The sequence below is a fragment of the Biomphalaria glabrata genome, chromosome 17 (genome assembly GCF_947242115.1).
Source record: "Biomphalaria glabrata chromosome 17, xgBioGlab47.1, whole genome shotgun sequence".
NCBI lineage: Eukaryota > Metazoa > Mollusca > Gastropoda > Planorbidae > Biomphalaria > Biomphalaria glabrata.
This window is the reverse complement of record NC_074727.1, coordinates 25,449,441-25,465,958: the sequence shown is the minus strand read 5'-3', so window position 1 is coordinate 25,465,958 and position 16,518 is coordinate 25,449,441. Positions and strand designations below refer to the sequence as shown.

The window sequence follows — 16,518 nt, the reverse complement described above, 5'->3', positions numbered from 1 at the left end:
GGGGCGCTCTGAAGAATCTCGAAATTCAAAATCCCAATCTTCACCGAGATTCGAACTCAGGACCCCAAGTTCGAAAGCCAAGCGCTTAAACACTCAGCCACAGCGCCACCTGTTTCATAAATTAATCGATCAAAAAATGTATAAAGGATGTAATGCCTTTGTTAAAAAGTATGTATAAAGTGTCCTGGATAAAAAAAAAACTAGAGGCATTTCTAAATGATAACTTGTTATAAACAAAGGTCTCAAAAAAAAAAAAAAAAGCTAAACAATATTTCAATATAAAGTTATACATAACTATTGGCACAGTTATCAAAAAATAATCGATTTCAGTTAATTAAAAATAATACTTCAGCCTTCGATTTTTAACTCTTTCTATCCGTAATTATTTTTCCAAGTTTCGACGAAATTCTTTACTTTGCTCATTACTATTTCACTCCCCTGTTATGGCTTGGTCTTTGTTATCAGAAATTGTATTATTTGGTATAGAATTAAAGGGGAATGCATGCTCTTTTTTATGTAACACAAAATAAAGTTTATAAAATTAAACAATCATTTAATTTAATGAGGTCAAATCAACGATGGTATCGTCAATTAGGAGTGAAAGAGTTAAAACGAGTTCAATACAAGAGGAAAGTAAGAAATGTAACAGTAGCTTGTGGAGATTGAGGAGAGGGATGATCAGAATGTGGATTACGATTACTTGAATGTGAATGACGATCACTTGACTGTGGATGACGATCACTTAATTGTGGATCAATAGAAATAAAAAAAAAGCCTCCACCCTTTCAGTTATACTTCCGGAAGGACCCTCAATGAAGTCCAGGACTCGCTCCGAAATCGCCGTTATCGCGATTTCTCGATAGAAAGGATTTTATCTAATGACTAGGTTTGGATCGGGAGCTCTTCACCCTAAATCCTGTCTGACAGCGACCACTGCGGTATTAAACTAGGTTGGGTCGTGTCATATACGTAGCGCACAGCCTCCGGATCCGGTCCGCTCGCTATAAGCGGTCAAAACTGCGCTAATCACGGTGAATTTCCTTATATTCCTATACTGTAAAAAACAGTGGCGTGGGAGGACTATACCATATCGCTCATTATCGACGACACTTTTGTGGAACGGCGTGGCGGACTTGTTGGACTGGGGTGTGGGATCTCTGTTCCATCTTCTTCGAAATAACGAAAACATAGTCTGTAGACATACATAGACAGTTTGACAAATGTCAAGACTACGAGGTAGCCTGTAGACATACATAGACAGTTTGACAAATGTCAAGACTACGAGGTAGCCTGTAGACATACATAGACAGTTTGACAAATGTCAAGACTACGAGGTAGTCTGTAGACATACATAGACAGTTTGACAAATGTCAAGACTACGAAATAGTCTGTAGACATACATAGACAGTTTGACAATTGTCAAGACTACGAGATAGTCCTGTAGACATACACGATTCCTTTATAAAGCCGCTCCTCCTAAAATAGTGTCACATTTATTGCTAATCTTGTCTATGCTGTTTCTAACGTACATAACAACCAAATATGTCTTTTACTTCTTTAGAGCGGATCTCAATTATAATCAAGACTTTGAGCTCATAAAATAATGTTTTTAAACAATGAACTGCTCGGAACTTCTCGGAACTGCTCGGACTCAGAGTTGAACATCATTTGATTCAAGTTTTCATTTCTCTTAGCACTGCACATAATACACTTTTAATAAGCTTTTGGTCTCAAACAGACAAGAATTTGCCATTGCTCTTTACAGCTCATCGAAGCCGAAATAAGGATCCCCAAACATATGTATATATACGCAAAATACTACTACTAGTAACGCATATGATAGAAACAAAATCCTCATGGATTACTCGTCACAGATAGTACTCAAGTCTACCAACTCTACGGGAATAGAGTTGTATAATCCGACAAGACAGAAGATATAATCGACCGAAATTTGAAAATCTTCGATTGGATACTTAATAGCTGTAGAAATGGAATAAAAGAACAATAGAGCTATTGGGATAAATGGCGACTGGGTTGTGTAACAGACATTACAATCATCTTCGAACATTTCTAAGAAGATTGTTACCCGTGGAAAGGCGATAGGACTGTTAAGGGGACTGCAATATTTTTTTTTCCTGAAATAAATGTTTATCCTGGCAGTGACATTAACAATTTGGGCATGCTTTTGGTAACAAAACCAGAACCAGAACTGGCCACGTTGCATAATAATTTTAAAATTTAGCTTACAAAAAAAAGCTAAGAAAACTATTTTAATTTTACTTAAGGATATTAATTAAGCATCTAGGCTATTTAAAAGCATATATAATTTAGTATGTTCAGCTTATTTTTTTAATATAATTTAATAACCGAATATTGTTATGATAATTTGTTTTCTTTTTAGCTATAAATTGCTTTTTCTTTAAAAAAAGAAAAAAGAAATTCTTCCAGATCGATTGAACACGTAAACACTACAATTTCCTTTGCGTCCGCTATGAAAGTGTCAAGCGGATTGAACACGGTGTTGAACAGTTCAAGTGAAATCTCAAATCCAGAATGCACTGTCGAGTGACAACAACAGTTTGGAAGTAGATAAAGGGGGCACTAATGTTATGATTACTTAGAAAACAAGATATCCAATCAGGTCACACGAGACAGGAAGTGACAGTTTTAATGGGGATAAAAAAAACAAAACAAATGGAGGCACGGTGAGCATGTCGAGCAGACGTCTGCTGAGTGAGGAGTAAGAAGTCAATGAGTTGAGTGAATTAGAAAGTCCGGAGAGACGGGGCATAATGACTGACTCTGATACCCCACCCCCTCTTTATCCACTCATGAATTGTATTTCGTTATGGTGTATTTGTGTGTCAGTTGACAAGGCAGAAGTGAGCACGCCGTGTGAGTACCAGACACTTCAACGCGTTCTCTGATGTTGAAGATTGTATTTCCTTTGCCTACACACACCGGACGACTGCTGCTTGTGTATGTGTGCGTGCACGTGTATGTTTAGAATCCAATGTTACGTCGTGTCCACTATTTGGACAAAAGATTTTATGAAAGTCAATGCACTTTCTGTCAGATAGTTTCACATTATATTAATCACGCGCATTTCATACAGAAATTAAATTCTATCTATTCTAATGACGGTCAACAGATCTTGTGTGGTGCCCCAACGGTTTAACAGACTAAGGTGAAGGTGAAGGTGATGATCCTACAAACGCCGAACAGAAAATCTAAGTTTAATGAAAGTGTGTTTTCTATGTTTTTTTTTGTTTGTTTTCTATCGTTATTCTTGTCAATGGAGAATTTTGATGTCTCGAAATGGAAAGCAGACGGCAATGGAATTATTCTTGGGTCTATTTAGTGTGTATGTGTCGTTTTTTTTTTTTGGAATCTTATCTTTTGGTGTGTGTGTGTGTGTGTCGGTGTGTGTATGTCTATTTGGTTAGGCCAATGGGCAATAACAGAATATGCACCCTCTGTTTGTGACCCCTCAACTCAAGAAAACATTAAGAAACAAAAACAGACAAAGTAAAATCACTAAATTTGGAAATCCTTCAGGATATAAGACTTTAAAGTAAAGAAGCAATTATACATAACACATTAAACCATAACCTTCAAATACAAAAACAAAATCAAATAAAATACTCTGTATTACATAAAGATAAAGGCACATTTCTTGTTCCATATGCTAGGACACATTTGTACAAATACTCTTTCTTCACTAGCGCTATTAGAGCATGGAAAGGGTTTCCTGAATCAGCCAGGGAAACAAATGACTTGGCAGAATTTAAGTTATTGGTTAACATGCGTGAATAGATTGACCTAGGGGCACGCGTAGGACGTAATCATCTTGTTTGAAGTAACGTCTGTATTTTATAAAGTAAGATTTAAAATCAATTTTTTGGCGTGAGAGTATTTGGAATCTATCTTTCTGTGTGTCAGTTTTAACTTTATCTCACAATGTGTACTTGTGTCTATTTGTGTGTGTGCTTACTTGGAATGTATATTTTGATTTGTTTGTGTGTGTGTTACAATGTGTGTGTTATGCTGACATATAGGCAGAACATGTTATTGAAAGATCTACACTATGGTGTGAACAATCAAAGGGAAAGCTTTTTTTTTTTATAAATCACTTGTATTAAGTAAAGTTGCATCAATTGTTTGATTTATTTTACTCTCCTGGTCTTGCAAAATTTACGCATCTGCTACCTGGCATGTTGACAAGAGTCCCATTCGCGCTTATGGGAGAGAGCACCGTTCAATCGGTACCATATCACTAATTAGTGCAAGGACTTATTAGTGCAAGGACTTATTAGTGCAAGGACTTATTTGTGCAAGGACTATCTCCTTTTACCTTCTTACATTTTCCATATAAAGAAATGTAATTAATTATGACTAACTGAGTAACTAATTGTTAATTTTTCTATTGGCTTGTTTGCTGTCATCGACAATGAATAATTGTGTAAAGTTTCATCTTGATCAGAGACTGGGAAGTGAGACGAACTAACGTGTACAACATTTTGACCAGCCCGACAAAGTGAATTGATATAATAAGCTTGGCAAATAGAAAGAGCGAGAAAGAATTATAGAAGGGGGAGAAAGAGAGAGAGAGAAAGCGTGAGATTAAGAACAGAAGAAAAACCGTGAAAAAGAGAGAGAAAGAGAGAGAGAGAGAAAGCGTGAGATTAAGTGCAGAAGAGAAAACGTGAAAAAGAGAGAGAAAGAGAGAGAGAGAAGCGGTTAAAATGAGAATAATAAGGAGAAAGACTAAAAGTTAAGAGAAATACTGGGGAAATGTGATAGAGAGAAACTTCGGGGAAAAATTATTACGAAGGACTTTTAGTAAAGAGATAAACAGAGATTTAAAAAAAAAAGTAGGGATTAAAAAGTATCGTGGACACCGTAGAAAGTAGACCCCAATAAGGGGTTTGGATGAGAAGAACTAGAAAGTGATGCAGCCACCTTAATTATCTCTACAGCCCTATAGATATGTCAAGTAATCACTTTGGTCTGCTATCTGCTTACCCTCCGAATAGAAGCCAGTGGTCTCATGTCCTCCTACAAGCATCGAGTCGTGTTTTCCTTCATCCTTGTCGCCCTAGGTTCATTCTTATTATAAAGCTACACGAATTCTGGTCGATTGGGCTCTTGTCAACTGTGCTGTGTTGTATTACCTTTGAGTGAGGACAGAAAATAACAACAACGAACTGGTAATCCTTTAGTGAACACAGACACGGTGTGTGGCTGGTGTGTAGCTGGTGTGTCCTAGAGTGTCTGGCACCCCCTGCACACCCCGCTCAGCGCTGTTGACAAAAAGGAGAAACGGTGCAGCACTTCCGCATGTCTTTTTGTATCATTGATAGTCTTACAGGCGGTACAGCCAATACTGTGACCAAACAGGTGGAAAGGGATTTGGTGGAGGGGGAATTGAGTGGGTGTAGGGGGGAGTTAATGGGTGATGGCGGAGTTAAGAAGGGTTAGGGTTAAGGCACTAAAAGCAATGTAGACATTTGTGCAGGCCTACCCGTGCTTGTCGGAGAATTTTAAGACTTGGATAATATGGGCAAGTACAATCATATGTAAATGACCATGTCATCTATAAGACAATGCTTGTTAATTTCTTGAACAGATTAAATTTAGTCATGTGAGTTTCTCACATTTCACGGGGAACATTGCTACCTGTGGGGAACATTGATACCTGTCTAAACGTCACAGCTTCTCGTGCTGCGGGGAACATCATGGGATTATTGGAGCGTTTCACACAAAAAGTTATTTAGATTAATCTGTTCTTTAATCCTTTCGATCTTGTTTACGATCTAAAAGCAATATAATAAAGTTAAAAAAAAAGAGAAAAAAAAAAAGAAGAAAAAAGAAATATGAATAAATGAGGTGGCCATATAATGAAACCTAAAAATTAACGTGGGGGCGTGGTGGCTGAGTGGTTTAGCGCTTGTCTTCCGAACCTGGGGTCCTGGGTTCGAATCTAGTGAAAACTGGAATTTTGAATCTCGGATTTATTAGGGCTATAGTGCTCCCCTGAGTCCACGCAGCTCTAATGGGTACCTGACTTCATTTGAGAAAAGTAAAGGCGGTTGGTCGTTGTGCTGGCCACATGACACCCTGCCCGTTAACCGTTGGCCAAAGAAAAAGATGACTTTTACATCATCTGCCCTATAGATCGCAAGGTCTGATAATGGAACTTCACTTTATTTACACATTTTAAAGATAAACGTAAAAAAGATAAAAAGAAAACTACCGAAAGAAATTTTAAAAAAAAATACCATATAAACAATGCGAAGGAAGCCATTTTAAAACTACTAAAAGAGATTTTAAAAAATGACCATATAAACAATGTGAAGGAAGCCATTTTAAAACTACTAAAAGAGATTTTTTTAAAATGACCATATAAACAATGCGAAGGAAGCCATTTTAAAACTACTAAAAGAGATTTTTTTAAAATGACCATATAAACAATGTGAAGGAAGCCATTTTAAAACTACTAGAAGAGATTTTAAAAAAATGACCATATAAACAATGCGAAGGAAGCCATTTTAAAACTATAGAAGAGATTTTAAAAAAATGACCATATAAACAATGCGAAGGAAGCCATTTTAAAACTACTAAAAGAGATTTAAAAAAAATGACCATATAAACAATGCGAAGGAAGCCATTTTAAAACTACTAAAAGAGATTTTTAAAAAATGACCATATAAACAATGCGAAGGAAGCCATTTTAAAACTACTAAAAGAGATTTAAAAAAAATGACCATATAAACAATGTGAAGGAAGCCATTTTAAAACTACTAAAAGAGATTTTAAAAAAAAATGACCATATAAACAATGCGAAGGACGCCATTTTGAAATTGTAAATTTGATTCTCAAGGGCTGAAATGTGCGCACAAAATATTTGATGGTTTATTCAAATACTTTGCTTATCAATGGTTCCATAGTCGTTACGTCGAATACACTGAAAAGCTTACCCTTAATGGATTGGCCTCCAAGTGTGGACATCTCCACTATCAATCATCTTTTCTTGGTCTGATGTTACAGTTTATTAGAATTAAACTGGTAAACGCTCAACTTATTTTTTCTATTTGCTAATTGTGAAATTTGTTAGAGTCTAGACTGAAACAAACAAACAAAAAAGGGGAGGGGAGGAGGGGCCTTAACAAAAGTGGAGACCTTTGTGCCTAAGTTACATAAATCTTACGACCGAAATAAAACAAGACACTGATGTCCAAGGATCAACATAAATACCCAATTTAAAAAATCAAAAAATAAATACTTCTTTTCTTAATAAAAATCAGCAAAGCTTTAAAGACCTTTTATTGTTCCACTGTCCACAAGAAGACCATTGTCTAACTAGTAGTGCAATTAGTCTTAAAAGTAGGTCAGAAAAGGTAAAAAAAAAAATACATGGAAAAAAATTGGTGCATATTTGTATGAAAGTGAGTGTGTGTGTGTGTGTGATTGTATGTCTTGTGTTAAAAAGCATGTGTAAGAGAAAGTATGTGGTGCTACGTAAGATCAACAACGCAGCCCATGTCTCAAATAGCTTGTATGTTAAAGTAGCTGGTGCTACGTAAGATCAACAACACAGCCCATGTCTCAAATAGCTTGGCTAAAAATGGATCAGGGTCGGATTTAAGCTGGACCTGATGCTAATAATATCTATTTGACGTAGCGTGGAAATATTAAATGTATTGAAAGATAAATGTGGGAAAAGGGAATTCTGTGTGTGCGTGTGTGTGTGTGTGTGAGAGAGAGAGAGAGAGAGATTACTTTTTACAAGAAACAGAGAACACCGTACAAATCAGGGGCCACAACACACTCGTATCTTTAGCAATTAAAAACTAGATCTAGGTGCATACCCGAATGACACAAATTCACTAAGTGTGTCAACCATTCTCACGAGATACCTAATAGACCCCACTCCAATAAATAGATTAAATGAAATATTAGCCTAAATATAATCTTTGTAAGCGATTATCAGATGGTTAAACGGACCCAATCTAATGGATAGCTCTAAATAAAGTAATTTTATTCCAGCTATGGTCACAAAGTTAAACAAAACTGTTCTATAAAAAAAAAAAGAACAAATGGAACATTAACCATAACCTGCTTGGCGGTTCCCACACTGTTTTATTTAACTATTAAACAAGGCTCAGTTCAGTGGCGTAGCTAGGGTGGAGGGAAGGCGGGTCAAAATTTGAAATTCTCCCGGGGTCCCCACTTGGAGCCCCCCAAATGAGTGGCCGAAATTTCTTTTTTTACATTAAATATTAAATATTACACAATTATCTCATATCATGATGTCGAATGCAGGGGGCCCCTAAAGAGATTAAGCCCCCCCCCCTCCCAGGGCTCCCACATCTCTAGCTACGCCACTTGCTCAGTTATATAATATTTAAAAACTATGGGCTAGATCTGGTGAAATGTTCAGACACATGCACACACACGAATCTGTCGGGGTCTAAATGACTTCTTAGCTTGAACAAACGAATCCATTACATGTACTAGTACTGTCAATCAAGAATTGAAAAGACTAGATTATATGTACTAGTACTGTCAATCAAGAATTGAAAAGACTAGATTATATGTACTAGTACTCTTTATATCAAGAAATGAAAAGACTACATTGCATTCACATTGCATACCCGAGTGGCTGTCTGGTCGTGCGGTTTGCGCGCTGGACTGTCGTTCGGATTCATCGACGGTCGAGGGTTCAAACCCTGCCCGCTCCCATCCCCCATCGTCCTGCGGGAGGTTTGGACTAAGAAGTAAACTATCATCAACTCTGAAGGAACATCCGAAACATGTCAAACATTTTACAACAAACAAACAAAACATTCACAAGAAAACCTACTCTTTTCTTTCCCGAGCTACAAGAATTAAATGCCATTCACCGAACCATGCCCTAACATTCTTATCTTATCTTATATAATACAGACGTTACTTCAAAAAAGAAGATGATTACGTCCTACGCGTCATGCATTTAGTCATGCATATTAACCAATGACTTAAATTCTGCCAAGTCACTGGTTTTCCTGGCTAGCTCAAGCAACCCATTCCATGCTCTAATAGCACTAAAAAAGAAGGAGGAGTATTTGTACAAATTTGTCCTAGCATATGGGACGCGTAATGTGCCTTTATCTTTGTGTCTTTCAGAGTATTTTATTAAATTTTGTTTTTGTATTTGAAGATTATGGTTCAGTGTTTTATGTATAATTGCTTATTTACTTTTGAGTCTCCTGTCCTGAAGGCTTTCTAAATTTAGTGATTTTACTAATGGTGTTACTCTAGTCAAATGTGAATATTCGTTTGTTATGAATCTCACTGCTCTATTTTGTGTTTGCAGTTTCTTAATGTTTTCTTGAGTTGAGGGGTCCCAAACGGAGGATGCATATTCTATTATTGGCCTAACCAAGGTTAAATAACATTTTAGTTTTATGTTCTTATTTGATTTATAGAAATTTCTTTTAATAAATCCTAATGCTTTGTTGGATTTTTTTTTATAGTTTCATCAATATGTGGATTCCATGACAGTTTTTCATTTATTATAACACCTAGGTATTTTGCGTTTTTAGTCTGTGTTACTGGTTTGCCATGAATAAGATAAGTGGAATTAATTTGTTTTAGTTTTTTTGTTACTCTTAACAACTGACATTTTTCTGGGTGGAAAGACATGCTCCAATTTGATTCCCATTTCTGTAATTCATCTAATTCTCTTTGTAAAATATCTGTGTCTTGTGTTGTTTTTATTGTTCTATATATTATGCAATCGTCTGCAAATAATCTGACTTTTGTTCCTGAACTAATGCAATTTGGTAAATCATTTATGTAAATTAAAAATAGTAGTGGACCCAAGACTGTTCCTTGAGGTACACCTGAGTTTACTGTTATCGGTGTTGATTTAGAGCCATTTATTATTACAGTTTGTTCTCTCCCTATCAGAAAATCTTTAATCCACTGATGCAGTGGACCATTAATGCCGAAATATTTTAATTTTTTAAGCAAACTATGGTGGTGAACTTTGTCAAAAGCCTTAGAAAAATCTAGTAAGATAGCATCTATTTGTTCACTATTATCTAAACCTTTTGAAAAATCATCAATTAGTCCTATTAGTTGTGTTTCACATGATCTATATTTCCTAAAGCCATGTTGGTATGGGGTGAGGACATTATGTTTGTCTAAGTGGTTTATGATGTTGCTACATATTATGTGTTGTAGGATTTTACATGTGATGCTGGTAAGTGATACTGGTCTGTAGTTTCCTGGGTCAGATTTTTCTCCTTTTTTAAATATGGGGGTGACATTAGCTTCTTTCCAGTCCTTTGGTACTCTGCCCTGGTTAAGCGATGCCTGAAAGAGTATTTTGAACACTGGGGCTAGCTCATTGCTTAGTTCTTTGAGTAATCTAGCTGGAATACCATCAGGTCCAGACGCTTTATTTGGTATGGTGTTGGCTAATAGTTTTTGAATTCCATTTTCTTGTACTACTAAATCTTCTATGTTGTCTACTTGGTTCAAATTAAGTAATATGTCTTTGTCTCCTGGGGCTGAGAATGCTGATGCAATTGAGACCAAGAGCAATATTCTAAACTATTTCATTTCTTTTTTAGACAATTCAGATACAAAGCTGGCATTGAAATCTTACATGACATTCAAGCGCATGGAATGAAGTCGTAAAGAGAAACCCTGACATTGAACAGGGAAGGGACATCAGTACTGGAGGTGAAATGCTGACATGTGTCAGCAATTTCAAATCTCTAGGAGCTATCATCTCAGATGAAACCAAACCTGGTCTACTGGCCAGAATTGTACAGTCGACAGCAGCACTTGCAAAAAAAAAAAACAATATGGTAAGACAAAGGCATAGCCCTCGACACTAAAACCAGACTAATGCTTGTATGCTTGCGAGACATGGATACTGACTGCAGAACTAGAAGGGAGGATCCTAGCAATGGAATTGAGATGCTACAGAAAGATCCTAAGTATTACATACAAAGACTGTATCACAAAAGAAGAGCTTAGAGACAGGATTAGTTCAGTGATCGGATCCCAGTGATCGGTCTGCTAACAACTGTCTACAGAAATGCAAACTAAAACCATATGGCCATAGCACAATGTCCTCGTGGCTCTCAAAAACCTTCCATCGGGGAACAGTACCAGGAAAAAGAAGAAGAGACGGACATAAAGCGATGGGAGGACAACATAAAAGAGTGGATGGGATTGTTATTGAAAGAGATTCTATCAAAGGCAAAAGACAAAGAGGAATGGATAAAGACGGTCAAAAACTCTTGTGTGGTGTCCCAAAGCTCCAACAGACTAAGGAATAGGTGAAGGTGTGACAATTATTTTTCTCGTAATAATTAATAAACCTATATGTTAGATTAAATCTCCCCTCGGAGAAAGAATGTATAGATCTACTAGACTTTATAATCTTCCAATGATAGGCCTTAAAATATAGAATCTAGATCTAGACTTAGAAGACGATGCCTAAAATGTTCCTGAACCTTAATTTATGAAACTCTTCTATGAAAACGGAAAATACCCGAAGACATCTAGTCCGTTCAAGATAAATAGTTTCTACTTCTCGAGCCAAATTATTTTTTTCTTTTATAATTTGAAAAATAATAACGGTCAAACTAGAGTCCCCCCCCCCCCCGTGTGACCAACGAGATCTAGAATATAATTCCCCAACGATAATCGTTAGAGCCGTTTCGAGATCCGAGTCCACCCAGGTTTGTGAGCCCAGCCACCCAGAAGTTTCCACATAGGTACGAGTTAAATAGAGATATTGTAAAAAGGTTAATATAAGCACATTATCTAGTGTATATAATAGATCTAAATCTAGACCGCTATATTAGGTCTTACTAATTGTCATCTTAAAACATTCTAGATCTAATTAGGCTATAGAGACTATGCATGCTAAAGGCGTCCAATGTCAAGAACAAAAGTTAATAAGGACATCTCAGGAATACTTACGAGTTTGAAAACAAATAAAACAGCATTTTGCGCTTTTCTAATTAAGGATATCAGTATCCTGTGTAACGGCATAGCACACAAAAGCACAATAAATACACATTAATGGGCAATAACTCCGATACACACGTCTGCCGTGTAAAATGCCCAGACCTTTTTTTTTTTTTTTACAACAGGAGTATTTGTGTGTGCGTGTGTGTTTTCAATTTTAGTTCGTAATTGTGACACTGGAAAGAGGTTTGTCGTCTGTTTTGAGGGTGCGACCGGAAATCCGCTATATTTTTTAGCAGACGTCAAATACAATGTAGATCTACTTTCATTTAATGAAGACATAAAAAAATCTACACTCTACATTCTTTTATTTCAATAAAAAAAAGTTAACCGTCGAAACTATATTTTGAAAGAATGGTACTATAAATAGATTATGTATTGTCATTATTTTGAGCAGCACTACCAAGACCTATATATTTATGTACACATTGAAGATAAGAGTGGACGGCTCAGGGGGATAGGTCACGGAAGGTCAAAATGGTCCATGCTATTGTTTTCCAAAAAGAACAATGCCTTCATGCTCGCTACTCAAACCCCCTCCCCTAGTCTCTTGGAAAGAAGTGAACTCTAAGGTTAGTCTTGATAGTTGTATCTGAGTAATGCAGGGAGGTTCCATTTCAGTCTCGAAGCTACAACTAAGGTAAAGACACTATCAAATAGACATAATGCACACATTTGGGATGAAAACAAAAGAGGAGGAGGGGGGGGGAGGAGTTTAAAATTAGAAACTGTCTCATTAGGAAGTTAAAGAGACTCCAGAGTAGGTCATGTGGTCAACTTTAAACAACCTCTAAAGCATGTCATGTGGTGAACATTAAACAACCTCTAAAGCATGTCATGTGGTGAACATTAAACAACCTCTAAAGCATGTCATGTGGTCAACATTAAACAACCTCTAAAGCATGTCATTTGGTGAACAGTTAACAACCTCTAAAGCATGTCATGTGGTGAACAGTTAACAACCCCTAAAGTATGTCATGTGGTGAACAGTTAACAACCCCTAAAGTATGTCATGCGGTCAACATTAAACAACCCCTAAAGTATGTGATGCGGTCAACATTAAACAACCCCTAAAGTATGTCATGCGGTCAACATTAAACAACCCCTAAAGTATGTCATGCGGTCAACATTAAACAACCCCTAAAGTATGTCATGCGGTCAACATTAAACAACCCCTAAAGTATGTCATGCGGTCAACATTAAACAACCCCTAAAGCATGTCATGTGGTCAACATTAAACAACCCCTAAAGTATGTCATGCGGTCAACATTAAACAACCCCTAAAGCATGTCATGCGGTCAACATTAAACAACCCCTAAAGTATGTCATGCGGTCAACATTAAACAACCCCTAAAGTATGTCTTGCGGTCAACATTAAACAACCCCTAAAGCATGTCATGTGGTCAACATTAAACAACCCCTAAAGCTTGTCATGTGGTCAACATTAAACAACCTCTAAAGTATGTCATGCGGTCAACATTAAACAACCCCTAAAGCATGTCATGCGGTCAACATTAAACAACCCCTAAAGTATGTCATGTGGTCAACATTAAACAACCCCTAAAGCATGTCATGCGGTCAACATTAAACAACCCCTAAAGCATGTAATGCGGTCAACATTAAACAACCCCTAAAGCATGTCATGTTTTGAACAGTTAACAACCCCTAAAGCATGTCATGTTTTGAACAGTTAACAACCCCTAAAGCATGTCATGTGGTGAACAGTTAACAACCCCTAAAGCATGTCATGTGGTGAACAGTTAACAACCCCTAAAGCATGTCATGTTTTGAACAGTTAACAACCTCTAAAGCATGTCATGTGGTGAACAGTTAACAACCCCTAAAGCATGTCATGTGGTGAACGAATAAAACAATCTACCAGTATGCTTATAGGTTCTAGGACTTGTGTTTACAACTTTGATGTCACCATCTACCCCTGATAAGAAAAGGAGGATTAAATGATTACTGTCATAAAAGGTGACTGAGACACGACTCCGGGGAAAGCTGTCCAGGGATACAAACTCAATCAGCCAATCAATGCTCCTAAGGACATCCTGTATTTGGCTGACCCACATTACTTGCTGCATTGCTCATCGGTTTGTTGACATACAAGAGTCAACGCCAGGGGCGGCACCTAGTGTACAGAGGACAGGCAAAGACAGAAACTTTGAAGAGACGTCATATAAAGACGTCCTGTAGCTACAAAAATGCTCAAGTGTCTTGACTGGAGTTGTATATCATGTGATCTGATATAATGTATCAAATGATAATATAGGATACACTGGAACAAGATGGGACATTTACTTCTACAGTTCAACTAGAAAAACATTTCAACAAGTCTTTCAAGTGTACATTAAATGTATCTTATGTTATAGATTACAGATGTTACTTCAAAGAAAAAAAAAAGATAATTACGTCCTACGCATTTCATGTGTCAATCTTGTCATGCATGGTAATCAATGACTTAAACACCCATAATTGGCATTTTCACAATTCCTACTATAAGCTTAAACTTTTTTTTCAAAGATGTAAATGCTATCTTAAAGAGTTTGAAGTTGGTAAGAATTTTGTTTTTAAATTGAGTCATTTATTTGAAGCTACAATCCCACACTTAGAAGTACAGCTGGGTAGAATGTCTTAAGTTCAATCCACATACAGGTCCATATTTTTTCCTCTCTCTTTTTTTCAAACAAAAAAAAAAACATAAAAAAAAACAAGGTTACAAATACAGTTTGTGTGGAAACACAAACTCAAAATCGGCCCCCGAAGTGGTCCACCCAGGCAGGCTTCAATATTTTCAGAAAGAACATCCAAATGAAATTATATCAAAGACAAATGAGAGATAAGAATGGAGAAAGAAGGTTGACAGATCTTGTGTAGTGCCCCAACAGTGCGGCAGATCAAAGGATAGGTGCAAGTGAATGCAAAGTTAGATGTGAACCTGGCCTAACTGGTTCCCTTCAGACCTTGTTGTCTATAGGGCAGATGATAAAAGGTTCATCTGTTTTTGTGGCCTACGGTTAACGAGGGTGTCATGTAGCCAGCACAACGACCAACCGCCTTTACTTTTCCCCAACTAATGTCAGGTACCCATTAGAGATGGTTAGACTCAGAGGCGCCCAAGGATTCCAGAGTTGAAAATACCAGTCTTCACCAGGATTCGAACCCGGGACCCTCGGTTCGGAAGCCAGGCGCTTTACCGCTCAGCTACCGCGCCTCTCCTGGCCTAATTGAAGTAAATAGTGTTATTGTTTTGAAAAGGCTCAATCTCTTATTCGAATTTTTACTAATTAATCTCATTAAACAGTGTTCAAGAAAATGAAGTTTATAAGATTACTATTCGTTTTAAATTAGGTCTAATTTATAATGCATACTAATTAGCTTTTTCTCTTTAAAAAACTGCTTGCATAACTGATTTTAAAAATGAGATTTTTCGCTTTCAGGAAAAACAAAGTAGCCGTTGCATCAGAACTTTGAATGGTCTAAAATATTGTGATGTCGGATTTTCAATATCTTTTCTAGTTTACGAGATCTAAACGGGACGGACGGACAGACGGACAGACATTTCACACAAAACTAATAGCGTCTTTTCCCCTTTCAGGGGCCGCTAAAAACACTATTTTAAAAAAGACAATACCTCCTTTATACAACTTATAGAGCGGGTTATTTTGCTAATGTGTATTTGATTAAAAAAATAATGGAACATTTTTTAACCCACCCCATTCATCCCACCCGTAGAAAAAAAAATCTAGTTAAGCAAATGTCAACATCATAGACCAAAATATGTTATCTCTAGACTGGACATGTAGATCTTTTACACTACAAAACATATCGTGAACATTTTTTTAAAAGTTGACACAAGGCGTTGTTTTGTACAGTAGTGAAAAGTAGTAAAGTATTTTTTTTCAACCCTAACCTTTGGAACATATAATTTAATTTTAGCTCTAGATCTAGTAATTGAACATCAACAATTAGAATACTCTAGTCTCATAATTATTATTTTGCAAATTTTAGATACACAATCTAGAAAGATCTAGGTAATCAATCTATTTAAATGTACATAAGATGATTTAAATCAATAGGCATGAATTATTTCGATCTAGGATTTTTGAAACATTATCTCAATGGAAACTAACAGGAAACGGCTTTGTTTCATATATTAGCGTGAATATATAGTTTTGTGATTAATTGCCCGTTCTAAAAAAATCCGAGAGATGGGTTTGCATTATTTCTAAACTTTGAAAACTAAAGATCATTACTTTTCTAAGACAGAAAAGATTGATTTTTCCTAGATTTGTGAGACTTCCCTTACAGCTTGAAAAAGAGTTACGTATATAAAAATCTATATATTGTTACGAATCTCACTATCCAGGCTCTCTGCAAACTGCACCATACACCACCAACTTAAAGAACTTGACAACTCAGGGCTCCAAAGTAACGTAACACTTTAATAGTTGAAGAAATAACAGCCAATACTGTACA

The 16,518-nt window shown here is 36.6% G+C and overlaps 1 protein-coding gene across 4 annotated transcripts in view; it reads right to left on the bottom strand.

Moving 5' to 3' along the window:
* LOC106067133 (uncharacterized) overlaps positions 1–16,518 on the bottom strand; it is a 164,390-nt gene that overhangs the window by 70,812 nt on the left and 77,060 nt on the right. Inside the window, exon 1 of one of the 4 annotated variants that reach the window (XM_056014921.1) lies at positions 11,989–12,191. The exons of 2 other annotated variants lie outside the window; for them this stretch is intronic. In XM_056014921.1, the coding sequence (XP_055870896.1) occupies positions 11,989–12,060 (72 nt within the window). In that variant the 5' untranslated portion in view covers positions 12,061–12,191. Of the gene's footprint in view, positions 1–5,025; positions 5,284–11,988; positions 12,192–16,518 lie in introns of those variants that run through there. One more of the 4 variants, XM_056014925.1, reaches the window with a different exon arrangement.